Source organism: Engystomops pustulosus, chromosome 11, assembly GCF_040894005.1.
Source record: "Engystomops pustulosus chromosome 11, aEngPut4.maternal, whole genome shotgun sequence".
Lineage (NCBI taxonomy): Eukaryota > Metazoa > Chordata > Amphibia > Anura > Leptodactylidae > Engystomops > Engystomops pustulosus.
This window is the reverse complement of record NC_092421.1, coordinates 8161761-8189760: the sequence shown is the minus strand read 5'-3', so window position 1 is coordinate 8189760 and position 28000 is coordinate 8161761. Positions and strand designations below refer to the sequence as shown.

The 28000-nt window shown below is 46.6% G+C and overlaps 2 protein-coding genes across 5 annotated transcripts in view; one reads left to right on the top strand and one right to left on the bottom strand.

Annotated features, from left to right (window-relative positions):
• Positions 1-28000, bottom strand: part of LOC140106026 (uncharacterized) — a 582332-nt gene that overhangs the window by 507667 nt on the left and 46665 nt on the right. The window lies entirely within an intron of this gene.
• LOC140106132 (uncharacterized) lies at positions 2-27988 on the top strand. Of its 3 annotated transcripts, none has more exons than XM_072130387.1 (9): positions 2-158; positions 12890-13010; positions 14955-15039; positions 16803-17345; positions 19176-19277; positions 21705-21770; positions 21853-21907; positions 26426-26474; positions 27866-27988. In XM_072130387.1, the coding sequence occupies exons 2-9, from the start codon at positions 12899-12901 to the stop codon at positions 27880-27882; spliced, it is 1029 nt and encodes a 342-aa protein (XP_071986488.1). In that variant the 5' UTR covers positions 2-158; positions 12890-12898; the 3' UTR covers positions 27883-27988. The 3 variants fall into 3 exon arrangements, with proteins under 3 accessions (XP_071986488.1, XP_071986487.1, XP_071986486.1); XM_072130386.1 differs by lacking the exon at positions 2-158 and adding an exon at positions 12562-12696; XM_072130385.1 differs by lacking the exon at positions 2-158 and adding an exon at positions 12724-12788 and having other exon boundaries at positions 12870-13010.

The following is a 28000-nucleotide window of genomic DNA, read 5'->3' as shown; positions in this document are numbered from 1 at the left end:
GGGCAGTTACTGTGGGCGGAGTCATAGTGTCGCGCCGACACACCCACGAGGAGCTTTCACCCTGAGAAACCTGATGCCCTCGTGACCTGAATAGACTTTTATTACTTTGTAGAAGATGAAACTTCTGGCGCCAGGTCATTAGTCGGGGGTCATTCATCGTACGTATTTTTTATGGCTTTTTAAAGTTATGTGGGGACAGGTGCAGGGGATGGATCGCACCTCTCAGGAGGGTTTTTGCACCAACAAATTGCATCTGTGAAAAATTGTGATAAATCCAGTGCAAATCAGCTCATTGCGCCAAACTAGACGCACATGATGAATGTCAGACGTCTGATAAATGACCCCATTGTGTGCCCTGCGGGTGTATGGAGGGGGCTTTCCATTCAACCCTGTAAATGCCTCCGGCAAAGCTACCGCTTGCATTTAAATCACGACGGTGCGTGGACGCAGCCATACTGGATTCAATCGCCGCCCCCCTGTGAGGTAATCGGGGAAGCAATCGGTTGCATGACAGCCTTGGGTCATGCAAAGACCCGATGCTGTTTCCTTTTACACCATAAATTACAATGTGCGATCCACACATTGAAATAAATGATGCAGTAGTATGGCAGGATCAATCAGACATCCTAGGGTTAAAGTACCCCAAGGGGGTCTGAAAAACTGTAAAACAAAAAAAAAAAAATTAAATTACAAAAAACAAATTCAAATCACCCCCTCGTCAGCAGCCACCAGATACGGTCCATGCTGCGCACCATACATCGCATAGCATCTGCGCTAATGCATTAGTAATATAACATAACGGGGCTCATTTACTAAGGGTCCGAATGCCGCACTTTCGTTGGGTTTCCCGAATATTTCCGTTTTGCACCGAATTGCCCCGGGATTTTGGCGCATGCGGCCGGATTTTGGCACATCGGCGCCGGCTTGCACGCTTTAGAAATGGGGGGCGTGGCTGTGGGACAACCCAGCGGATTCGGACAAATCGCAGAATTAAAAAATGGTTTTGTGTCGCAAGCTCATGCACTCACATGCATCGGGAAGAAGCAGGTGAACTCCGGCGGACCTCGGTGCAGCAGCGACATATGCAGCTTAGTGAAACACACCAGAGCCAACGTACCGCGGGATCGCGACGGGACCGGGTAAGTAAATCTGCCCCAATGTTTTACCCCAGGATATGTCATAAATATGTGATTAATTTACTCACCACGCCCCGGCTGTGCAGAAGAAGTCAGGCGGCCATGATGCTATGTGATCTGTATGTGAGAGAGGTGGTGATACTCAGCCGTCGTGTGGGGCCCTGTAGCCATAGATAGCCATAGGTCTTTACTGTCTTGTCTACTATCAAAGTGCATAGAAAGGAAGCGGTGAAACATGGAGGAAGGTGCCCAGGTCTATCACAGGGCAGTGACGATGCTATTTACCTTGCTACATTAATACTTGCCCACCCTTAGGCCGGCGGCACACGTGGAGTTTTGAACCCGTTTTTTGGGCCGTCTTTAAGCAGTCCGTTAAAGAGCGAATTCGTTTTTTGGAAATGCATCTGTTTTTGACCGGTTTTAATTAAAATAATTGGTAAAACCGGTCAAAAATGGATGCGTTTTTTAACAGACTGCTTAAAAACGGCCCAAAAACGGGTTCAAAAGTGTGCCGCCAAGTGTTACAGCCCCACATAGGCATTGTGCCCTCCCCCCATTGCTCACACATTGGGGCAGAGCAGGGAGCAGGAGCTGGAGGAACCTGTCTGGAGTGACAGATCATGAACAGTAACACTGTGACCTGGGATGACACATGGAATGGCGAGAATAACCCATTTTGTGAAGCATAAATAGAGTAATCAACAGAAATATTCAGAGGCATCTGTGATCCTTAAAGGGGTTGTACCAAACTTTAAGGGTGTGTTCATGTGTACTGCTAACACAGCGCTAGTGTACGGGGTCTGGCCTCGGCCTGATCGCTGATTATACGCCAGTAACCAGAACCCGGTGTCTTACATTGTTTTAATGCAAGACACCGGGTTCTGGTTACCAATCGCATGCCTTTCCATAGAAACACATAATCGGTCTGTCCAAGGCCTGCATTTGTAAACGCAGCATTAGGGTGAAGACACACATGGCGTTTTTGGGACGTTTTTACTAAGTGCGTTTTCAGATCGTTAAAAACGCATGCTTTAAAAAACGCATCCGTTTTTTAAAAACGCATGCGTTTTTGTCCGTTTTTCATTGCGCAATTTCGGAAAACCGGACAAAAACGCATGCGTTTTAAAAAAACGGATGCGTTTTTTAACGTATGCGTTTTTAACGATCTGAAAACGCACTTAGTAAAAACGACCCAAAAACGCCATGTGTGTCTTCACCCTTAGGAGTATGTGTGAACGCACCCTAAGCCAATCATCTATCAATAAGGATTTGATAAGTGAGGGTCTGAATAGTGGCACAGAGATCAAGAGAACATGGGTCATCTCTTCATTCATGCGGAGGAGCACCAGATCCCAATGTTTATGGTCAGTGGGATTCTCAGGGGTTAGAACCTCAATAATCCAGAAAATATCATTTCTACAGTGTATAAAGGGGTTATCCATTAAAGCCAGGTATCTCCTAAAATAAAGCCAGAGGAGAACTTTTTTTTTAGGGTGCGTTCACACGTTTAGTTTTGTGCTACAGAAAGGCTGCTTGTGCTACTCAAAGGGTGGACGGCCTACTATTGCTTGTCACAGTGTATTATCTGTATATGTGGGGCACATTGTGGTGAGTTTGAGGCACAGATATATTTAGGAGCGCTGGGGGATATAGCTGTTATCTAGTGGACATTATATGACTGTGATTTATTTTTTGGGGACACAATAGGGCTCATTTACTAAGGGCTCAGCGGCCGCACTTTCGCCGGGTTTCCCGACTTTTTGCGTTTTGCGCCAGCTTTCACGTGACAGAAATCGGGGGCGTGGCCGTCGGAAAACCCGACGGATTCAGAAAAAACGCGAAATTTAAAAAACCAAGTGTGTCGCAGAATCAAGCACTTACATGCACCGAGAAGAAGCACGTGAACTCCGGCAGTGACACCTGGTGGACATCGGGTGCACAACCTTAGTGAATCGCCGGAAGACCCGAATCCTCTTCGGAGAACGCGCCGCTGGATCGGGACCGGGTAAGTAAATGAGCCCCACTGTGGAGATTCCAGACTCCCGAGGCCGAAGTCACCAGTTGGATAATTCTGCAGTGAGAAGTTGCCATGACGTTCTGTACCTGATGGAATTGTGTTTACCTGGAAGCCTGCACAGCCAACACATAGAGACAAAGGACTACGGTAGTTCCAACAGAAAGTGATGCCTGTGCCTATCTAATGGAAACTGCGGTGTGGAATACATTCATTACTGGTATGTATATATTTGTGGTAATTCACTGCTGATATATATTTATAAGTGCAGTATATTCATTTTTGATATATATTTATATGTGTGAGATATATTTGTTTTCATTGCTGGTAAAAATGTATACTGTCATATATACTGCAGGTATCTATGCGAATGCTACATTCAGGGGCGTAACACCATGGGGTGGTCTGGGGCTGCATCTGCTAGATAGCAAGTAGAGGGTCTATGAGGTGGAAAAATAATCAATTGTATTGTGCCTCTTTTAGGCACTTATACGGCAAGACCACATCATAGAGAACACGTGGGCATAGAAATCGGGCATAGACAAGATAGAGGGACCAAGTTCGTGCATTGAGTATTTGGGGATTACTATTGATTCCTGTCGCATGGAGTGTCGTCTGCCTTGTGCCAGGAGGTGGGGTGGGCTAGGCATTTGCTGAAGATCACCCTAAGGGACTTACAGTCTTTGTTGGGAAATGTTATTTTTCCATGCCGCATTATTCCCATGAGGAGGGTTGTCAGTAAGCGTTTGGCTATGGCGACAGCGGGAATTAGGTCTCCACATCGATTCGTAAGGTTAAAGCGAAAGGCAGGATTTGGAGGTGTGTTGGGAGTTTTTGCGGGATTATAATGGCCACTCTTTGATGTTGGGGGTGGGACACATGTGCTGCACCGTACCGCTACCGTACAGCGCTGTGAGGCCATTGCGATGTATGAGGGTCGTATATACCCTGTATATACGTCGGCTGTATATACGTCCCCCATACGTTCGTGTGAAGGTAGCCTTAGATTGTAAAGATTGACAATATCAGCATTAAGTGAATGTTGTTCTCCCTGATGAACACAGATACTACAGAAGTCATTTTTGTTTTACATACCAACCGTTCCCCAAGGTTATCTTCATCATTTCAATTATACTGTCATAGCAATCATACAAAGGATAATCCTACACTTTCATAAAGTCTTGGATGTGGGCATCCGAAAACACGAAAAGTGTCCCTGCCTGAGAATCTGGTGACAGCCCCAGAAATGTATCACTAAATATTAACTTTCTGGTTTGACGGGTCTAACCGGTGCGTTCTTAACTTAATATTGTTTGATATTAAATCTCAGGTCCAGACCTGTAGACATTGGTTAATCATCAGTGACAACTCCCAGGTTCTTGCTGCCAGCCAGAAGCTGAGAATTTTATTCCAACTTAAGAAATACTAATTAAAATGAAAGAACACTTAATGGGGCAGATATACTTTCCCGGTCCTGTCACGATCGCGTTGTGCGTTGTCCGACAAGGATTCGGGGGTCCGCCGGAGTTCGCCTTCTTCTTCCTGGTGCATGTAAGTGCTGATCTTGCGGCACAAATCCTTTTTTAAATTCCGCGGTTTGTCCAAATCCGTTTGGTTGTCCGACGGCCACGCCCCCCGATTTCTGTCGTATGCAAGCCAGCGCCGATGCGCCACAATCCGATCGTGTGCGCCAAAATCCCAGGGCATTTCACGGAAATATTCGGGAAACCCGACAAAAGTGCGGCATTCGGACCCTTAGTAAATGAGGTCCAATGTGTTCATAGGGTGGTTTTCTCGAAGGGTCCTCCTTTGAAGGAAGAAAGTGGCCAAAGTAAGTTCAAACTTAATTCCAAGATGCTACCACTGTCTATGAGAGATGAAGATGATTTATGTCATCCAGATAGACCAACTCTTAGACCACCTCTCCTGTTAGGGTGTCCCGACTCCCTTGTACTATGGACTTGACCTTTCGAAGTCACACGAAGTCACAACCTTTCACCAGAAGTAACAAGTCTTGATACATAGGAGTAGGGTCACCATTATCTTTGGCTATATTCTTAGACTCCTTTATGTTACCTATGCAGTATCAGGGGGACTTCATTATGAGAAGTAAACCATGCCAAGGCTTGTGGAGCCGGATGAAGTATGTTACAGGCCCAACGATGCCCTCCGACATCATTGAGATTATCTAATGTAGAGGATCATAATGGCGTCTCACCACACACCGGTCCACATGGAGCTTATACATCCATAAAAAACACATCTTGTATATATGTATTACAACTGGTAATGGATAAGATTGATGCAGCCAATGGCTTCTACATCTGGCAGTATCTCTCTGTATAGGTGAGGGGTAATGGCAGAACACTGGAGTCTATGGGGCCTTAAAGGGGCGTCTGACCACAATACTAAATGGTTAAGCTTGTTATGCACATTTGATATTCATTGGCCAAACATGGTGACTTGGATAGTATCAGGCAATCATCTAATGTATACAGTGTAGGGGGCAATGGGGGTCTGTAAGCAGCTTTCTGCTCTCCCACTTTCAGTTCACATACATACATACAGTATGAGTCATGAGCGGGCAGGCAAACTGTCTAAAGTGTGTGACCTGCTGTATAAGGGTTAAGTTGGGGGTCTATCTTTAGGCTAGGCCATGGGAATCATATCATAAATACACAATAGATGCAGGTCCTATGGATATGTTATAAATACTTGAGTTGGAAATACCCCTCTAAGTTACCCCACAAGTGATCTGTTTGCAGGGTATAGTTGTCACGGTTGGTCCCGCGACCCATATCTCGGGTCGCAGGCTAACCTGTGCCCCTCGCTCCCCGCAGGTGCAGCGCCAGCGCTTCTCACCTGTGCCTGCACCCGAGTTCCGGCCTTGCTCCGACGCGCGTGCCGGCCTCAGGAAATTTAAAAGGCCAGCCATTTTCCCATAAGGCTATTTAAACCTGCCTCTCCCATCACACCCTGACGGATCTTCATGCCTCAAGCCTGAGTTTGATGCCTTGTTCTATTTCTGTGATTTCCCGTTGTGACCCCGGTTCCGTTTCTGACTTTGCTCCTTTGCCGCCTGCCCTGACCTGTTGCTACGTCTCCGACTTTGACCTGTGCTGCCCGTCCTGACCTCCTGCCTGTCCCCAACTACGAGATTGCCTGCCGTTTCTGTACCTCGACCTTGGCTGCCACTGCGGACAAGTCACGTCTGTGAAATGACCTGGTGGTACCACGAGTCCAACCTGCTTTGCGGCGGGCTCTGGTGAAAGCCGGGTACCACTTAGACTCCAGTCCCAGATAGTGGCTTGTGTCATCGTCCGCAGTGGTTCAGAGGATCCACAACCTTTGAGCCTGACAATAGTGCAGTGGCCTATCTATGTTACCCAGCATTGTATTTTTCATGGCAGCTGTTCTAGCAGGAATTAAGTTTGGTCCCAGTGACCTGAAATAAAGGGGATAGGCAATCAATTCTAAAAAATATGGACACTAGTAATAAAATCATACCATGGGGTCCCAATGCTTAGGTCTCTTGGTCAATGAGGCCTTATAGGTTCTTTCTCAGATAGTAACAAAAAAAATCAAATAAGTGACTCCCGAAACAAAACAGCTTCCAAAGTTCATCATCAGCTTCTGGTCTCCACCCTACGAGACACATCCAGATGGGTGTGTGTGAGTTACAATCGTTTATATGGTAGTTTCCCAGTTTCATTGTGAGGTTATCTTCATTGATGAGAATTTCCGGTTGCAGGATTTTGGCAGATACTGCTCTATTTACTACTATGGGCTGTACACCATTATATCACTACCATCTTCTACCCAGGTGTAAATCATGTCATACGATACCCCCGAGAGTTACTGTATTGCAGATGTGTTTAAGATACAAGGCCTGATAGACTCGCATGCTGCCCATATGCCGGTAGGGCTACCTACCTTCCCGCAATAGCAAGAAGGGATTAACTGGAGAGTCTCTTGAGCTCGGACCCTAGAAGTGCGGCCCGTTTCCAAAAGACCTGGCAACATTGGATCATCTTTAAGTCATCATCGGCATATAATGCCCTGCTACGAGACGCCCCGGAGGAGACGGAGGAGACCTGAGCTTGGGGGTGTCGCTGGCTTGGAGGGGGGGGGAGGAAATCTACCCCCTCCCCCCCTGACCTCTTCAATTCCCCTTTTCCCTCCCCTCCTCCCTCTTTCCTTTCTGATCCCCCCCTTCACTCCTGTGTTTCCTTTTTCATCTATAAAATGGTTGCGATTACTGTGCCTTACCGTTTGACATTATAGACGGATGTTCGTGACTTATTGGATAATTTCAGTGAATGTCGAATTGTCTTTATCACGTAGTCGCTCCTTAAGAGCGCTGTTTGTAGAGAAAAATGTTCTATTTTTATCTATGTTTTGTTTTGTTTAGAAATGAAAAATTTCCAATAAAAACGTAATACGAAAAAAGAAGGGATTAACTGACTGCAAGATTTTATGTGGAACAGTCATGGGTACGACAGCTGCCCCATGTAGACCCAAGTCTGTCCCTATCAGTTTAGCTTCAACAAGTTTTTACTTATGGAATACAATAAAGGATGATGGCTAGAAGGCACAAGATGACAACGATCCCCATGCAGGGGGCAAAAGCACAAGTAAAATATGCAATGTATCCATGCCTTGGCACAAATAAGTGTAAAACGGCTGCACAGTCCCACACATCATAGGGAGTATAAGTAGATAGGCATCATAACAATAACCATGGTGACCATATGGCGAGTGGGAAAAACACAGTCATCAGAGAAAGAAGAATAGACAAAAGATGAGGGGAAGACACGAGGGGGTTGGGGGGGGGGGCATATGAATCCCTCCACTGAACACGGATCAATTTCAACCCACAATGAGAGATCTCTCAACATCCGGAAACACAGAATCTAAGAAGCCAAGATAACCGTCATATTGGGCAAATGTATAAAGTCAATCCACGTTTTGGTGAAGGCATCTATGTTATCTTTCCGCATCGTTGAAAAATTTTGAGAGGTCATCATCTTAACGACCCTGACCTTAACTGGGGCTACTGAAAGCAGCAGTGATTTCCAATTAGCCAGGCAGAGCTATTCGTCCCGATGTCCAGATTTGGTTCTGCCAAACATAAATGTGTTTTCGGGGACAGAAGAAAATAAGCAGTTATCAGGCTCATCTGGTGGTGGTTCATCTTCCCAAAGGACAAAACGTTTCGGCCACAGAAATTACCCGACATTGGATTCAGACAACACACAGGATTTAACAAATCAATTTGTGTCGCAACCAATGCACTTACATCTACCGGGAGGAAGATGGTGAACTCCAGGGACCTGAGCAGGGAAGCCACACATGCAGGATATCGGGTGTAGGATATTAGTGACTCCCCGCACAGCGCATTATACACGGACAATGCACTTACATGCACCGGGAGGAAGATGGTGAACTCCAGGGACCTGAGCGGGGAAGAGACACATGCAGGATATCGGGCACAGGATCTTAGTGACTCCCTGCACAGCGCATTATACACGGACAATGCACTTACATGCACCAGGAAGAAGAAGGTGAACTCCGGGGACCTGAGCGGGGAAGCGACACATGCAGGATATTGGGGGCGGGATCTTAGTGACTCCCCGCACAGCACATTATACACGGACAATGCACTTACATGCACCAGGAAGAAGAAGGTGAACCCCGGGGACCTGAGCGGGGAAGCGACACATGCAGGATATCGAGTGCAGGATCTTAGTGACTCCCCGCACAGCGCATTATACACGGACAATGCACTTACATGCACCAGGAATAAGAAGGTGAACTCCAGGGACCTGAGCGGGGAAGCGACACATGCAGGATATCGGACACACAATCTTAGTGACTCCCTGCACAGAGCATTATACACGGACAATGCACTTACATGCACCAGGAAGAAGAAGGTGAACTCCGGGGACCTGAGCGGGGAAGCGACACATGCATGATATCGGGCGCACGATCTTAGTGACTCCCCACACAGCGTATCATACACGGACCATGCACTTACATGCACCAGGAAGAAGAAGGGGAACTCCGGGGACCTGAGCGGGGAAGCGACACATGCAGGATATCGGACACACAATCTTAGTGACTCCCTGCACAGAGCATTATACACGGACAATGCACTTACATGCACCAGGAAGAAGAAGGTGAACTCCGGGGACCTGAGCGGGGAAGCGACACATGCATGATATCGGGCGCACGATCTTAGTGACTCCCCACACAGCGTATCATACACGGACCATGCACTTACATGCACCAGGAAGAAGAAGGGGAACTCCGGGGACCTGAGCGGGGAAGCGACACATGCAGGATATCGGACGCAGGATCTTAGTGACTCCCGCACAGCACATTATACACGGACAATGCACTTACATGCACCAGGAAGAAGAAGGTGAACTCCAGGGACCTGAGCGGGGAAGTGACACATGCAGGATATCGGGGCAGGATCTTAGTGACTCCCGCACAGCACATTATACACGGACAATGCACTTACATGCACCAGGAAGAAGAAGGTGAACTCCGGGGACCTGAGCGGGGAAGTGACACATGCAGGATATCGGGGCAGGATCTTAGTGACTCCAGCACAGCACATTATACACGGACAATGCACTTACATGCACCAGGAAGAAGAAGGGGAACTCTGGGGACCTGAGCGGGGTAGCGACACATGCAGGATATCGGGCGCATGATCTTCATGAATCGCGGCATTCCGGTGTACAACGCACTTTGGGAATCGCGCAGAACCGGGTAAGTAAATGTGCCCCATTATTTACTTCCATCCACATGAGGTTATCTGCAGGTCTCTCTAAATTTGACCTTTATGGGCTCACTTGGGTTTCCTAAGTATTTCTTGTATCTTGAGACCTCGCTAATATGTATTTTGTGCCTTTTTTGGCACAGTGCAATTACCCTCCATTATAGTATTTCTACAGAGAGCCCTCTTTAACCCTTTTCAGGCAATTTTGAGATTCTTTCTGATTACAAGTTGCACTTTATGTAAGTAGAAAAATGTGGGTGATATGTTTGCTTAAATGGCAACGCCAACTGTGAAGTTCTGTTTGTGCCTTCTTTTTCAGGAGCTTTTTAGATATTTCAGTTGAGTATGACTCAATGTCAGATACAATTCCACATTCAATTGGGTTGGGATGTACCATTAGGCAGGCATTGTGTGCAGGTTATTAGACTTGATGGGAATGGGCACTCTTTTACATAAATTGCCCATGTGCCTTGAAGGAAACCTACCACTTGACTTGATGCATTATGAAGCAAACATACCTTGAGAATGCTGTAGCACGGATGTTGTAATTACAAATGGAGGTAAGTCAAGACATAACTATTCAACCTGAGCTGGATCACTCATACACAGCAGCTGGGGAATGGTGCAGCAATTGATTATTGTGTCTGGCAGGGAGAACAGTGATTGGATCATCGTCTCCTGCAGAGAAAAACTCACATGCTAGGAGAAGCGCTGAAGGAGCCATAGAAGGGGCAGAGCTTCATTATCATAATGTTATATCTGTTTTATCAGCAAAACCACCCTGCTCAGGCCCTCTCTGGTAGGATCTGCTCTTTTTTTTTTTTTTTTTTAAAGACTTTTAAAATTATGCAAATGAGACTGAGGGGTTCCCAGTTCCATAGGTGTTCTGGAGCCCCTCTCAGACTAATTTACATAAAGCCCTTTTTTTCTTAATAAAAGGCATAGGAAGCTTAAAGAAGAGTGGATCCTGCCAAAGGGGGCACACACCAGTATGTAAGAGTGCTTGGTTAACAATTCTTCATATGGTGGAAGACGTCCTTTAGTAATAAACTGTTAATGTTCATCAAGTGATTCAACATTCCTGCTGCTTACATTAGTGCTGTCTGCAGACTCTCTGTGATTTTTTGTTTACATGTCTGATCTCTGATGAATAGGAGGAGCTGCAGCAGGAGAATATGACTCATCCTGTTCCCTTCCCTCTCCCTACCAGATAAGACTGACTGTGTGGGAGAGATAGAGATACAGTGGGAGATACTATGAGGACGGCCTTGAGCAGTGAGAGAGGAGGCTCTGTATATAGGACAGCATGAAGAGAACAGGGAAAGGCTGAAGCTCTCACAGGAGACAAAGACACAGACACATGTACATGCAGAGACACGTCTAATGGAAGAGATTTATTGAAAAGTGGCCAACTCCCTTGAGAGCCGTGTCGCACATCAGATTTAACCTAAAGGCTTAGACAGCTTGCTAAATCTGGTATATGAGAAATTAAGGTCTGCAATGTATTTGCATATTTACGGGACACAAAAGTCACATATTTAGGGGCTACCAGTTCTAAACTCTATATATGTATTTTATACACCAGAAAGGGACTACAGTGGATTTGCGCTGAAATGTGACTCGCATCTCCAGATCTCTTTGATGCATCGGGTGTTAGGAATAGGCGTAAAGCGGCATAGCTAAGCCTGTAGGCAAAAGTCCCAGAAAAGATGCAAATATGGTGCGAAACAGATGACACGACAATCATATGCCCGAAAGACAATAATACATTCCTAGCTGTAGTGTCAGGTTTGTGAGTCTGTGGACCCTCTGAACCACCGCAGGAGATGGTACTAGCCGACACCTGGTACCAGAGTCTAAGTGGCACCCGGTCTTCACCAGAGCCCCCCGCAAAGCAGGTTTTGGTCTTGCTGTGGCGGGGTACCACCAGGTCGTTCCACAGGTACGACTAGCCCGCAGTGGTAGCCAAGGTAGCGAAGCAGGAGACAGTAGGACTCATGTCAGGAACCTGAAGCTGGCACACGGGACAGGAACACAAGACACCTGGAGACACAGGAACACGGAGGGCTTTCTCTTCATAGGGATAGCTTGAAGATCCGGCAAAGGTCACAGGAAGGGGGAGGAACTTCTAACAGGCCAGCGCCAATTATCAGTGCGCTGGCCCTTTAACTCTTTGAGAGCCGCGGGACTTAGAGAGACCGCCACTGGAGCCAGGGGAGGTAAGTTCTGCCGGGCTTCGGGGATCGTGGGAGCACCCGTGACAAGTAGCTTCGTGCTTCATCATTCTTCTGCTTTGGAGTGACATTATTCGCTTCCACTTATGGAACCTTTGCCCAAGGAAACCAACCTTGTACCCACTTCTCTCCATCTAAAAGCTTCATGGCTGAGAACCAACCCATGTGATATCCAAGGAAAAATCTCACAAAAAGATCAAAAAAACACCTAGAGTCATACTCAAGAAGTTCGAGGGGCAACATTGAGTAAGCAATCCATTCATGATGGATCTATACATCAGAACAGATTGGTTTCCGTAGATATGTTATTCGTATCCTGAAATAATCCTGAGTTGAGGTAATTGGATGGAAGCCCAATGTGCTCCACCTGTTGCTCATGACCCGCCTACATGACTTTCCTGTCGGCCAAGATTTTATGTTACATATATATATATATATAGAAGCTCTTCTGTGTCCTTGGCCAAGACTTCCACACCTCCACCTGGCAAGACGCACTTGTCTCCTGTGTCGTGGGAGAGTCAGGTAAGATCATTTCTGGCTGTTCACATATGGACACAAAAACCGAACATGTTGTATGGACTCATGTTATATGTATATAGGCGGAACGACATCATGTGAGATATATCCATAGAACTATATCAGAGGACAGAATCTAGTCTGTATAATACAAGACATGTGACTGTGTGTAACCTCAGACTTCTCCAATGTCACACAGGTTCTCCGAATGAAGATGCAGAAAGTGTTATATCTGGTGACAGTGATTGGAGTTTTTCTCCAAATCACTGATGGTGAAATTAGCAATGGTCAGAACTGGGACACGGAGATAATGGAAAGATGTAAGTACACGTTAAGACTTGCATTACTTGGTGGAGCAGGTATCCTATTGATCTACTCATATATGTTGGACACCCCCCCCCTCCCCCCTCCAAAAGCTAGTACGGCACTGGTCCTCTTATTTTGAGGAGGGGCACTAGACCTCTTCAGACAACATTGTAGCTTTGAATGTGGGTCATGAAGTTGAGGAGTAAATCAATTTTTTTGCCGTAAGTCCTGAAGGCTCCTTGGCCACCATCAAAACCCTCCTTTCCTATCATATAAGTACGTCCTGGCCGTTAGGACTGGACCACCCAATGTATATGGTCAGTATGTGTGCTCAGCTTAGGGCTGGGCAAGGTGGCCAAACACACCTACCCATCCCTATTCCCAGTGTTGTATCATGCGGGACTGGTGGGCACGGCCCTGGCCGGAGGCTGAACACAGCGATAGAGAGATGGAGAGATCTCAGCGCTTGGGGCTGGGAGGGACCGCGGAGATAAGTACAGGCGGTCCCCTACTTAAGACCATTCAACTTACTGATGACCCTTAGTTACAAACGGACCTCTGGATGTTGGTAATTACTGTACTTGAGCCCTAGGCTACAATAATCAGCTGTAACAGTTATCAGGTGTCTGTAATGAAGCTTTAGTGTTACTTCTGGTTCTGATGACAATCAAATATTTTTAAAATCCAATTGTCACAGAGACCAAAACATTTTTGACTTGAGTTACAATGATAAAATATACAGTTCCGACTTACATACAAATTCAACTTAAGAACAAACCTGCAGAACCGATCTTGTACGTAACCCGGGGACTGCCTGTACATGGTTTTTATAACCTGCCCCATCCTGGCCACTCAAGGGGTTTTTTATACCCTTGGACAAACCCCTTTAACAATGTGCAGATCTGATTCTGAAGGTAGACAAAGTGTCAGCATTTAGGAATGGCAAAAAAAAAATTTTTAGACTTGAATTTGAAATGAGGAGATCAGTTTAAGCCAGAAACAAAAATTGGTGGTCGCTGTTTTCTGTCCCCCGACACTCATTTATAATATATCAGTCGCTTTCACGTTACAAAGTGTCACTGAACTGAGCCTCATCCGTGTCTCCTGTGATGAAGTCTCTGACTACAAACATCAAGCTCCAATTTTTCGATTATCCTTAAATTGGAAAAAAAAAAACAAAAACAACTCACCTTGCATACAATGACCCTGAGTTTCCTTACCACATTATTTGGGTTGGGTAACCCGTCCGAAGTTTATATGTTCCCATGATTTCGGTGTTTAAGGATTTGGGTGGGTCTTAGGAAGATTGCAAAAAAAAAAAACAAGGTGGAGTCCATTTCTGATAATGAGGGAGAAGATGTAGTAATAAGTGGGTGGATAATTGATGAATTCTATAAAAACAGGGAGGATGGATGCAGAGATGATGGAGTGAGATATGTCGCATCAGGAAGAATGATAAAAGCTGAGAATTCTAATGGGTAGAGGGTTGGGTGGTGGTAACTCTATTAGCCTTTATGTCCAAAAATGTAGAAGGTAATATCTAAACGTGGCCATTAGATGGGCTCAACCTGCCGATCCTAATGGGGCTGGATGAAGGTGTCACTGCAGATCAAGATTGGGCAGCTGGATTTTCTGATCCTATTGTTCAGCTGCTGCCAGACATTACACCCGACTTCCCAAACAGGACACATCCACTGATTGGCTGAGCCTTGTGCACACATGAAATAGCCATAAAGTTATTTCTCATCCGCCAGACCATCACTCAGCCAAAGATTAGCAATAATGAAATCCAACATCCTGAAAACAAAGTTCTGTATCACCAGCTGTCGGGAGAATCATATCGTTGTCTTGCACATTGGATCTCCGATCATTCATGCAAAGTTTTTTTTTTTTGGTGCTAATTTTCACCCTTTTTTAAGAAAACTTACCTTTGACTTACTACATCATTTTTCTTAAAGGTCCATGTGATAATGAAATCATAGAAGACTTTCTAGAATCTGTGGCCCAAAATTCTGCTGATGTCGAGAATGGACAAAAACTAAGGTAGATCTGAAGACCCCATCCTAATATTCTATATCCTAGTCTAAATTATGGGCAAGGTGTCTACATTTCCATTTGCAAAGACACTGGGGGTCATTTACTAAGGGCCCGATTCGCGTTTTCCCAACGTGTTACCCGAATATTTCCGATTTGCGCCGATTGTACCTGAATTGCCCCGGGATTGTGGCGCACGCGATCGGATTGTGGCGCATCGGCGCCGGCATGCGCGCGACGGAAATCGGGGGGCGTGGCCGAACGAAAACCCGACGTATTCGGAAAAACCGCCGCATTTAAAAACCGAAAAAGTGTCGCTTGGGGAGCGCTTACCTTCACCTGGTCCGAGGTGGTGCGTTCCGGCGCAATGAGATGACTTTCAGCGCAGCAGCGCCACCTGGTGGACGGCGGAGGAACTACCTTCTTAAATCCCGGCCGGACCCGAATCCAGAGCAGAGAACGCGCCGCTGGATCGCGAATGGGCCGGGTAAGTAAATTTGCCCCTTTTGTATTTCATACAACACAACACACAAAGTATTAGTATCATTTATTCCTCGTAGAACCAATAACTAAATGTACAGATGTTATTTCGGGTAAACTACTAGGGGCATTGTTAAAGCTGCCCTATGGTTTTCACACTTTATTCAATGCCCCAGGATTTCTACCAATGCAGGTTGATAGACTGATGCACAGCGGCAAAGGAACAGGCAAAAACATGGCCCAGAAACAAACCAACCTCAAGACAAATTGGGGCTTATTTACTAAGGTCCGCAGATTGCATTTCCATCGGGTTTTCGGGGATCGCGCCGCTGGAACAGGTATTTAGAAGGGGTTTTGGCGCAGCGGCACCGGCTTTCATGCGACAGAAATAGGGGGGCGGGCCGTCAGACGATCCGACTAATTCGAACTAAGAGCGGGATTTAACTTTGAAATTGTGTCGCAAGACATGCAAGATGGGGAACTCCGGCGGACCTGATCGGGGAAGCGACACATTCAGGAAATCGGGTGCACGATCTTAGTGAATCGTGGCACAGTGCATTGTCGTCGGACAATTCTTCCAGGACCTCTGGGGGATTGGGTAAGTAAATGTGCCCCATAGGGCAGACGGCTGACGGAGTTCCCGAAATACGGAGTGTCCGACGATCATGCACTGCGGCGCGATTCACTTAGATCAGGTGCCTGATTTCCTGAGTGTGTCCCTTCCCCGCTCAGATCCGCCGGAGTTCACCATCTTCTTCCTGGTGCATGTAAGTGCATTGTCTTGCGCTCAGTCCGAATCAGTCGGATCGTCTGACGGCCCTCCCCCCGATTTCTGTTGCATGAAAGCCGTCGGGATTGCGGCAAAATCCGATTGCAAGCGCCCAAATCCCCTTCTAAATCCCCTTCCCAGTGGCGCGATCCCTGAAAAACGTCAGAAAACCCGGCTGAAATGCGATCTGTGGACCCTCAGTAAATGAGCCCCAATATGTTGGATAAGCTTGGGTTGCGCATGCAGAGATGGTAGCGACAAAACATTAAAGCTATGCCATTTATTCCAACCCCCTCCCTTCATGTAATAGGAAATCTACTGCTTGACCAATCATCTATTACTAAATTTTGATTAGAAGAAGGACACAAAATTGAAAAGATAAAAAAAAACCATTGGTTGGCATCTAATACTGGGTGAAGCCTTCTATAGGGGAGGAACTCATTCATATAAAAGTCAGCTCAAAGTGAAAAGTCTATACATCATGGTCTTTGCTTGGATTTATCAATGTTCTATTATATTACAGATTAAGATTATGGCAATTAAAAACTGATGTGTGCAAGGTCAATGTCCTCGATAAATCTCCAAAGCCGGGGCAAATAGAAATCAGTATGATGTATCATGGAAGCATTCAGATCGAAAGACCAGGTGAAGGACAAGATCAGGACGGTGACGATGATGATCAACCGCAGCAGGGAATGGAAGATTACGATGGAGATGTCCAACAGGGAAATGTATATCCTCAGTACCAGCAAGGACCACAACAAGGAGCCGGAGATATTGGTCCAGAGCAATATGATGAAGATGTAGGACCACAGCAAGATGAAGATACTGGATCACTGCAAGATAAAGATATTGAGGAATTCCTAGGCAGCATAGATTTCGAACAAATGCAACAAAGTTTGGGCAATGGACAGCAGAACCAAGGTACGGATACCGGAAAACCACAGCAAGGTACGGATACCGGAAAACCACAGCAAGGTACGGATACCGGAAAACCACAGCAAGGTACGGATACCGGAAAACCACAGCAAAGTGTGGCAATCGGACACCAGCAGGAACAGGAACAGTAAGTCAAACTAAGTGATCTATGTTTTATCTTTCATTATTGGACCTCATGATGTCACAGTAGGTCTACAATCTACAACCCTCAGTAATCACCTGAATTTCTGCATTGATTTCTAATAAGATGGGCCCACAATTATATAATATTATCTATTTAGATGATAACTTTACTCCACTCACAATGGATGTCCCCTGGTCCTGTACAGTTCTCTACTGACCATATATATATATTTGTAGAGCAGATCAGAGCTAAGGCATCATGCATCATTTCCTCACAATGGGGCACATTTACTTACCCGGTCCTGTGGCAATCCCCAATCCGGACTGTCCGACGAGGATGAAGTCCGGCGCGATTCACCAACATTGTGCGCCCAATATCCTGCATGTGTCACTTCCCCGCTCAGGTCCCTGGAGTTCACCCTCTTCTTTCTGGTGCATGTAAGTGCATTGTCCGTGTATAATGCGCTGTGCGGGGAGTCACTAAGATCCTGCGCCTGATATCCTGCATGTGTCACTTCCCCGCTCAGGTCCCCGGAGTTCACCTTCTTCTTCCTGGTGCATGTAAGTGCATTGTCCCTGTATAATGCGCTGTGCGGGGAGTCACTAAGGTCGTGCACCCGATATCTTGCATGTGTCGCTTCCCCGCTCAGGTCCCCGGAGTTCACCTTCTTCTTCCTGGTGCATGTAAGTGCATTGTCCGTGTATAATGCACTCTGTTGTGATCGTGCACCCGATATCCTGCATGTGTCGCTTCCCCGCTCAGGTCCCTGGAGTTCACCTTCTTCTTCCTGGTGCATGTAAGTGCATTGTCCGTGTATAATGCGCTGTGCGGGGAGTCACTAAGATCATGCGCCCGATATCCTGCATGTGTCGCTTCCCCGCTAAGGTCCCCGGAGTTCACCTTCTTCTTCCTGGTGCATGTAAGTGCATTGTCCGTGTATAATGCGCTGTGCAGGGAGTCACTAAGATCCTGCGCCTGATATCCTGCATGTGTCACTTCCCCGCTCAGGCCCCGGAGTTCACCTTCTTCTTCCTGGTGCATGTAAGTGCATTGTCCGTGTATAATGCGCTGTGCGGGGAGTCACTAAGATCCTGCATCCGATATCCTGCATGTGCCGCTTCCCCGCTCAGGTCCCTGGAGTTCACCTTCTTCTTCCTGGTGCATGTAAGTGCATGTCTTGAGGCACAATTTGAATTTCAAATCCCGCACTTAGTCTGAATCAGTCGCGTTGTCCGACGGCCATGCCCCCGATTTGAGTTGCATAAAAGTTGATTGCGCCAAAATCCGATCACTTGTGCCAAAAACCCCTGTTAAATGCGGCGCAAATCGGAAATAGTCGGGAAACCCGACGGAAATTTGGTGTGCAGACCCTTAGTAAATGTGCCCCTGTGTTTCTGTAAGACAGACCTTCCATCCTAGTAAGTGGGACACTTATCGTTAGACCCTCTATAACTCTCCTATATTTTTTTAAAAATACATAACCTATTACTGGGTCCCATATTCAAGGCGTGGTCTCATAGAAGGGCATTGGGGTCCGTGGTGACAGCTACTCTTCATGTATTTTCCTATCTGCATGGTGGATAATACACAAAGCGCTCATGACATGAATGATACCACGGTTTTAGATTAGTTACCCTGTGCCTATACCGGTAATTGTCCAGATTTAATTAGTGATTAATGCAGAAATCCAGGTGATCCCCGAGAGATGACTCACATTTCCCTATAATGGGTCAATTGATTTACATACAGATATAAGGAAAATCTCTGATTCTCTCATTGTAAGAACTCATGTACGTGCTAACAGGACGCTGTGTATTCCTCTTATATTCACAGGTCAGGACTGTCCCAAGGCTCATCTTTAGGAAACGGGAAGGACTCTTCAGCTGAGTTTACCTTTACAATTGACGTGAATACCGGAAATCTCTCCTACTCACGGTTCGTATGAGTTCCCTCTGGACATAGGAAATGACTGTATGAGATTGTACTAAAACAGTGACTACTACTTGAAATCCGCTTGATATTCCTCATGTATAGTTATCACCGCATTTGGGCGTAATAGTCCGTCCCTGCAGGGAGATACAGCTTCCTGGACCGGTTCTCAAACTGAACGGATACCAGAAGCAGCGTGTCAGCCGTATATTACGGTGGATCTTATCTTCAGTAACACTAAAAATCCTCAAATTTGGGGGAAATAGATGTATAAAAATATGAAAATTAAGCTTGGGCACTCCTGTGAGCGTGACCCGAGCTACTCCGATGGACTATGCCGATGGAGCACCGAGTAGCTCGGATGACGCTCACAGGGGCTCCCAAGGTTAATTTTCATATTTTTATATATCTATTTCCTCCAAATTTGAGTGTGATAGACGTGTGATTACCTGAAAAGTACCTGAAGCAAGTGGTAGATTTCCTTTAAATCTTCCCAATTTGCAGCGTTTCCGGGATTTGGGGTGGGCGGTCAGGGGCATGAACACCCAGGCTATAGTCTCCACCCTCAATGCGGTGGAGAGAGGGTCAGATTAAGACGGCCCTGGGCCCTGGGATATTTGAATATTATAGCCCGACAAGTCTGGAATCACTTTCTACATCTGGTGCTAGAATCAAGAAGGGATGGAGGGTTTGTCTCTTCTGTCTGCATTCAATCTGAAGCTTCAAGATGATTGGATGACCCTGAAATGGCTCTTGTGTACACGTGTATTGAGAGCAGGAACAGAAGTACAAGGATTTCATGGGTGAAGGTCCTTCTCAGTATAAAATCTGGTGAGTGATTTGGGTGGCCTTGGGCCCCCCAGAAGGGATGCGCCCCGGGCTACCGCCCAAACCGCCTGTAATATAATCTACTTCTGTGAAGAGACTATAGACCAAGTGTGACCTGGCTTAAATTTCAACTAATTGGGGCTCATTTACTAAGGGTCCGAATAACGCACTTTCATCAGGTTTCCCGAATATTTCCGATTTGCCCTGAATTGCCCTGGGTTTTTTGGCACACGCATCGGTGCCGGCTTTCACGTGACAGAAATCGGGGGGCGTGGCCATCGAAAACAACCTGACGGATTCGGAAAAAACGTGGAATTTAAAAAAGAATTTATGTCGCAAGATCAGCACTTACATGCACCGGGATGAAGAAGGTGAACATCCGGCGGACCTCAGCGCAGCAGCGGCACCTGGTGGACATCGGGCGCACTACCTTGGTGAATCCCGGCAGACCTGAACCCTTGTCGGAGAACGCGCCGTGAGATCGTGACTGGATCCTGGTGCATGTAAGTGCATTGTCCGTGTATAATGCGCTGTGCGGGGAGTCACTAAGATCGTGCGCCCGATATCCTGCATGTGTCGCTTCCCCGCTCAGGTCCCCGGAGTTCACCTTCTTCTTCCTGGTGCATGTAAGTGCATTGTCCGTGTATAATGCGCTGTGCGGGGAGTCACTAAGATCTTGCGCCTGATATCCTGCATGTGTCGCTTCCCCGCTCAGGTCCCCGGAGTTCACCTTCTTCTTCCTGGTGCATGTAAGTGCATTGTCCGTGTATAATGTGCTGTGCTGGGAGTCACTAAGATCGTGCGTCCGATATCCTGCATGTGTTGCTTCCCCGCTCAGGTCCCTGGAGTTCACCTTCTTCTTCCTGGTGCATGTAAGTGCATTGTCCGTGTATAATGCGCTGTGCGGGGAGTCACTAAGAGCCTGCGCCCGATATCCTGCATGTGTCTCTTCCCCGCTCAGGTCCCAGGAGTTCACCATCTTCTTCCTGGTGCATGTAAGTGCATTGTCCGTGTATAATGTGCTGTGCGGGGAGTCACTAAGATCCTGTGCCCTGATATCCTGCATGTGTCACTTCCCCGCTCAGGTCCCTGGAGTTCATCTTCTTCTTCCTGGTGCATGTAAGTGCTGATCTTGCGACACATTCTGAATTTTAAATCCGGCGCTTAGTCCGAATCAGTCAGGTTGCCTGACAGCCCGCCCCCTGATTTGTATCGCATGAAAGTCGGCGCGATTACACCAAAATCCGATCGCGTGCGCCAAAAATGCGGCGGAAATAGTCGGGAAACCCTATGAAAATGCGGCGTGCGGGCCCTTAGTAAATGTGCCCCACAAGTCCCTATCCTTCTTCATAAGTTATTAAAATTACAACAACATAAACGTCTCCTATGGACAAGGTTCATGGACGCCAAGTGTTAACAGAAGAAATACTGACGAACAATGAGAAGTAATTCAAGGGCTTAAAAATTGGGTTACAAAACCCTAAAACACCAGGTGGAGAGTCTCCAGCCTGTGGGCATGATGGGTAGATTGTTTCGGTTATTTGTTGCGATGCATGACCTACCTCACTGCTGAGTTACTACCAAGGTCCCTCATCTCTCTCTTAGGATAAAGCGGAGGAGGCGAGAGCTCATGCCCTTTGAAACTGTTAAGATCAACATGGAGATAATCTTGTAAGTATAAAATATGTGCCATAAAATGCTACGTGGCACGTGGACGGTTAACTCATCGAGTTTCTCCAATCCATTTTTTTAGTGAGAAGAGTTCAGATCCAGACGTAGAAAAAAGAAACGATCAGATAAAACATTTGGTAAAGTATAATCCTGATACTTACTATTTGTAGGGATCATCTTGCCTGCAGGAGTCTCTAATCCATGAATTCCACGCTAAGGGGGAGATTTATCATCAAGTGTCTGAGGTTAAACTGTTCCAGTTGCCCATGAAAGCCAATCAGAGCTCAGCTTTAATTTTCCAAACAGCTGTGGGGAAATAAAAGCTGAGCTCTGATTGGTTGCCATGGGAAACTAGAACAGTTCTGCACTAAGAGACTTCTGATAAATCTCCCCCTGACTGTCTACCTCCAGTAGAAATGTCTTCTTTATTTATTTGGGCAACAGCCACGAGTCCTACCATGTGGATCCCTCACAATTGTTCCCTCAGAGCTAAGATTAACCCATATAGATCCCTCACAGTTGTGCCATGGGTCCTACAATTGACCCATATAGATCCCTCACAGTTGTGCCATGGGTCCTACAATTGACCCATATAGATCCCTCACAGTTGTGCCATGGGTCCTACAATTGACCCATATAGATCCCTCACAGTTGTGCCATGGGTCCTACAATTGACCCATATAGATCCCTCACAGTTGTGCCATGGGTCCTATAATTGACCCATATAGATCCCTCACAGTTGTGCCATGGGTCCTACAATTGACCCATATAGATCCCTCACAGTTGTGCCATGGGTCCTACAATTGACCCATATAGATCCCTCACAGTTGTGCCATGGGTCCTACAATTGACCCATATAGATTCCTCACAGTTGTGCCATGGGTCCTACAATTGACCCATATAGATCCCTCACAGTTGTGCCATGGGTCCTACAATTGACCCATATAGATCCCTCACAGTTGTGCCATGGGTCCTACAATTGACCCATATAGATCCCTCACAGTTGTGCCATGGGTCCTACAATTGACCCATATAGATTCCTCACAGTTGTGCCATGGGTCCTATAATTGACCCATATAGATCCCTCACAGTTGTGCCATGGGTCCTACAATTGACCCATATAGATTCCTCACAGTTGTGCCATGGGTCCTATAATTGACCCATATAGATCCCTCACAGTTGTGCCATGGGTCCTATAATTGACCCATATAGATTCCTCACAGTTGTGCCATGGGTCCTATAATTGACCCATATAGATCCCTCACAGTTGTGCCATGGGTCCTATAATTGACCCATATAGATCCCTCACAGTTGTGCCATGGGTCCTATAATTGACCCATATAGATTCCTCACAGTTGTGCCATGGGTCCTATAATTGACCCATATAGATCCCTCACAGTTGTGCCATGGGTCCTATAATTGACCCATATAGATCCCTCACAGTTGTGCCATGGGTCCTATAATTGACCCATATAGATCCCTCACAGTTGTGCCATAGGTCTCCATACAGTTTGATCCAGACTCCAGGCACATTGGGTTGAGGTAAGTATTTCTGTGTTTTTTTAATGGAGGAAGAAGATTTTTTTGACCATCTTCTGCTTTACACTGAGTCTCTGCAATCAGTATAGATAACCGTCCATTTAAGGTTCATTCTAGGTTAAACAGGACCTGTCACCCCCGAGAAATCCCCCCCACCAAATATGGGGGGAGCTGGTCTGGATTCATGAGGGGGGCGGCCGACACATCCCCTCCACGCCCCTGTCAGTCAGGGATGTGTCAGCCGCCCCCCTCATGAATACGGCCGACTGCTAGGGGACCTGTACGACGATCCGACCTCTTATTTGGTAAGAGGTCAGATCAATTCAAACTATGTTAGCACACACACATTTTAATAAAAATTGAATATATATAAAGGGGCTGGGGAGAGGATGAGGGGAAACATATTTGACGGGGGTATTTTTCGGGGGTGACAGGGCCTCTTTAAATTTTGATTTGCCTTCAGTTTGATGTCACGTAGTTGGTATAAAATACTCACCAATAGAGTGTATGCAAAATGTATGGTATATGTATATTTTAGGTCGCCGCCTACTGTATCACTTGTACCTGGAAGATCACACTATCTAGCCAGGTTGGCGTCAATCCGTTACCTAGCTACTCACTATCAGTACCCCGGCCGGGGAACGCATGCGCAGTAATTTGCCGCTATAGTTATTGAATAGTTACTTCCGGTTACACGCATATGACAACTTCCGGTCAGGTGCATATGAGAACTTCCGGTCAGGTGCATATGACAACTTCCGGTCAGGTGTATATGACAACTTCCGGTCACGCGCATACGACAACTTCCGGTCAGGTGCATATGAGAACTTCCGGTCAGGTGTATATGACAACTTCCGGTTACACGCATATGACAACTTCCGGTCAGGTGCATATGAGAACTTCCGGTCAGGTGCATATGACAACTTCCGGTCAGGTGCATATGACAACTTCCGGTCACGCGCATACGACAACTTCCGGTCAGGTGCATATGACAACTTCCGGTCAGGTGCATATGACAACTTCCGGTCAGGTGCATATGACAACTTCCGGTCAGGCTCATATGACAACTTCCGGTCAGGCGCATATGACAACTTCCGGTCAGGCGCATATGACAACTTCCGGTCAGGCGCATATGGCAACTTCCGGTCAGGCGCATATGACAACTTCCGGTCAGGCGCATATGACAACTTCCGGTCAGGCGCATATGACAACTTCCGGTTACACGCATATGACAACTTCCGGTCAGGTGCATATGACAACTTCCGGTCAGGCGCATATGGCAACTTCCGGTCAGGCGCATATGACAACTTCCGGTTACACGCATATGACAACTTCCGGTCAGGCGCATATGACAACTTCCGGTCAGGCGCATATGGCAACTTCCGGTCAGGCGCATATGGCAACTTCCGGTCAGGTGCATATGACAACTTCCGGTCAGGTGTATATGACAACTTCCGGTCAGGTGCATATGGCAACTTCCGGTCAGGTGCATATGACAACTTCCGGTCAGGTGTATATGACAACTTCCGGTCAGGTGCATATGGCAACTTCCGGTCAGGCGCATATGGCAACTTCCGGTCAGGTGCATATGGCAACTTCCGGTCAGGCGCATATGGCAACTTCCGGTCAGGCGCATATGGCAACTTCCGGTCAGGTGCATATGACAACTTCCGGTCAGGTGCATATGGCAACTTCCGGTCAGGCGCATATGACAACTTCCGGTCAGGTGCATATGGCAACTTCCGGTCAGGTGCATATGACAACTTCCGGTCAGGCGCATATGACAACTTCCGGTTACACGCATATGACAACTTCCGGTTACACGCATATGACAACTTCCGGTCAGGCGCATATGACAACTTCCGGTCAGGCGCATATGGCAACTTCCGGTCAGGCGCATATGACAACTTCCGGTCAGGCGCATATGGCAACTTCCGGTTACACGCATATGACAACTTCCGGTTACACGCATATGACAACTTCCGGTCAGGCGCATATGACAACTTCCGGTCAGGCGCATATGACAACTTCCGGTCAGGTGCATATGACAACTTCCGGTCTAGCGCTGTCATGCCGACACAGCGGCATTTCTGATTGGTTACACACATGCCTCGGAGACGCATTTAATGTGGGTGCCTTCACTCACTGGGCTACTTACCCCTGAGGAAGTCGTCTTTTGACGACGATACGCGTGGGGAGCCGGTCACCGCCTATCCTACCTACCTCTACCTGTATGCCAGTCCTTTATAGCATGTGATTCAGACTTCCACGTGGACACATGCAGTGGGTAACATCTTGACTCTTGATAGTTTACAGCTCTTTACAGTTTCTTACCAAGCACTTTATACTGAGGTAGATATATAGACATTAACTATTGTCTGGATAGGGGTGTGTTGGGGGTTGACCCACACCAGGGCCATCACGTATGAATTTCTCTGTAAAATATATTTTTTAAATGTTTTTAAATGTATGTCTTCTTTGTGTCTGTCTTTATACTTTATACATGTTGTTTAGATTTTTTGTACCTATTGCTTTATGCACATTGGTCTGTTTTTGGTGCACTCCCTTTTTTTGCTTCTTGAGACAAATTGGGGGTCATTTACTAAGGGCCCGATTCGCGTTTTCCCGACGTGTTACCCGAATATTTCCGATTTGCGCCGATTTCCCCTGTATTGTCCCGGGATTTTGGCGCACGCGATCGGATTGTGGCGCATCGGCGCAGGCATGCACGCTACGGAAATCGGGGGGCGTGGCCGAACGAAAACCCGACAGATTCAGGAAAACCGCATTTAAAAAAGAAATGTGTCACTTGGGACGCGCTCACCTTCACTTGGTCCGGGTCGGTGAACTCAGATGCTTTTCAGCGCAGCAGCAACACCTGGTGGACGGCGGAGGAACTACCTTGATGAATCCCGGCCGGACCCGAATCCAGCGCAGAGAACGCGCCGCTGGATCGCGAACGGACCGGGTAAGTAAATCTGCCCCATTCATGGTGTATTGCACTAGACCTGTCTTACATGTTGTGGCTGTGCAAACTGCTTCCTTACAATAGTACTATGCAAAATGTATAGTCACATTTCCTATGATAAATGTACTGTTTTTTCCCCTTACTGCAGCTAGAGGACGGCCTGCGCGAGTACTGGTTGGCGATGGCCTTTTGCTTACGTAAGAATTGTTCACAAATGCTTCTGAATAATGCACTTTATTTATATCCGTTAGACCGGCCCAAACTTGTCTTAGCCTTTTCATTGTATGTCTCCGATACAAGAGTATCTAATAATTACCGTATGTACTTGAGTATAAGCCGACCCGAGTATGAGACAAGACATCTCTTTCACTTAAAAACTAGGAAAACTTATTGATTTGAGAATAGGGTAGGAAATGCAGCCACTACACTTTACTAAAATGTCCAGCAGTCTCCCCTCATTAATGAAATGTCCATCAGCCTCCCCTCATTAATGAAATGTCCATCAGCCTCCCCTCATTAATGAAATGTCCTGCAGTCCCCCCTCATTAATAAAATGTCCAGCAGCCTCCGCTCATTAATGAAATGTCCATCAGCCTCCCCTCATTAATGAAATGTCCTGCAGTCCCCCCCATTAATGAAATGTCATGCAGCCCCCCCTCATTAATGAAATGTCCAGCATCCCCCTCATTAATGAAATATCCAGCCGCCTCACCAGATTAATGAAAAGTCCTGCAGTCCCCCTTAGTAATGAAATGTCCAGCAGCCTCCCCTCATTAATGAAATGTCCTGCAGTCCCCCCTCATTAATAAAATGTCCAGCTGCCTCCCCTCATTAATGAAATGTCATGCAGCCCCCCCTCATTAATGAAATGTCCAGCATCCCCCTCATTAATGAAATATCCAGCCGCCTCACCAGATTAATGAAAAGTCCTGCAGTCCCCCTTAGTAATGAAATGTCCAGCAGCCTCCCCTCATTAATGAAATGTCCTGCAGTCTCCCCTCATTAATAAAATGTCCAGATGCCTCCCCTCATTAATGAAATGTCCAGCGGCCTCCCCTCATTAATGAAATATCCAGCCGCCTCACCAGATTAATGAAATGTCCTGCAGTCCCCCCTCATTAATAAAATGTCCAGCTGCCTCCCCTCATTAATGAAATGTCCAGCAGCCTCCCCTCAATAAGCAGCTCTGTGCCCCCGCACTTGGCCTTGGCCCCCCAAAAAGAAACCTTTCCCTCCTATTCAGCCTATGAATACGTTTTATCTAAAAGAGGTTTCTCAACTTCTCCGAGGGTTACTTATGGTGTTAAATCAGGAAAACAAAAAAACCTCTAACCCCCGGGGCCCCACTTGCTCCAGAGTCCTCTCTCTGATCTCCGCTGATTCCAGATTATTAGATTATTATCTGTGTATGTAACGGCTGAGCCGATCGCTGGCCCCATATAATCCCTCATGAATGGGCACTACAGACTTCATGTCACATCCTCTAGTCCAGTGGGTCGAGAAGTCCTGGAAGAGGCTTTTCTAACTTCAAGGTTTTGTACATTTTTGTGTTTTATTTCTCAGTTATTCCTTGTATTTTCTCTTGCAGTGGGTGTGGAACAATGATCCAAAGAAAAGCAAGTTTCATGTAAATAACTGGATGAAACCAAAAATCCCTTGGTTCCCTTGGGGTGGCTTTGTGTTTAATGAATAAAATATGAAATTAATAACATTTCTAATCTGT

Excerpts from the sequence above, each read along its gene's own strand:
- LOC140106132 (XM_072130385.1), top strand. The coding sequence starts at position 12,749 with ATGGACTCATGTTATATGTATATAGGCGGAACGACATCAT. Across the intron at positions 12,789-12,869 it reads TATAGGCGGAACGACATCAT|ACTTCTCCAATGTCACACAG; the intron begins GTGAGATATATC and ends GTGTAACCTCAG. Across the intron at positions 15,040-16,802 it reads GAGAATGGACAAAAACTAAG|ATTAAGATTATGGCAATTAA; the intron begins GTAGATCTGAAG and ends ATTATATTACAG.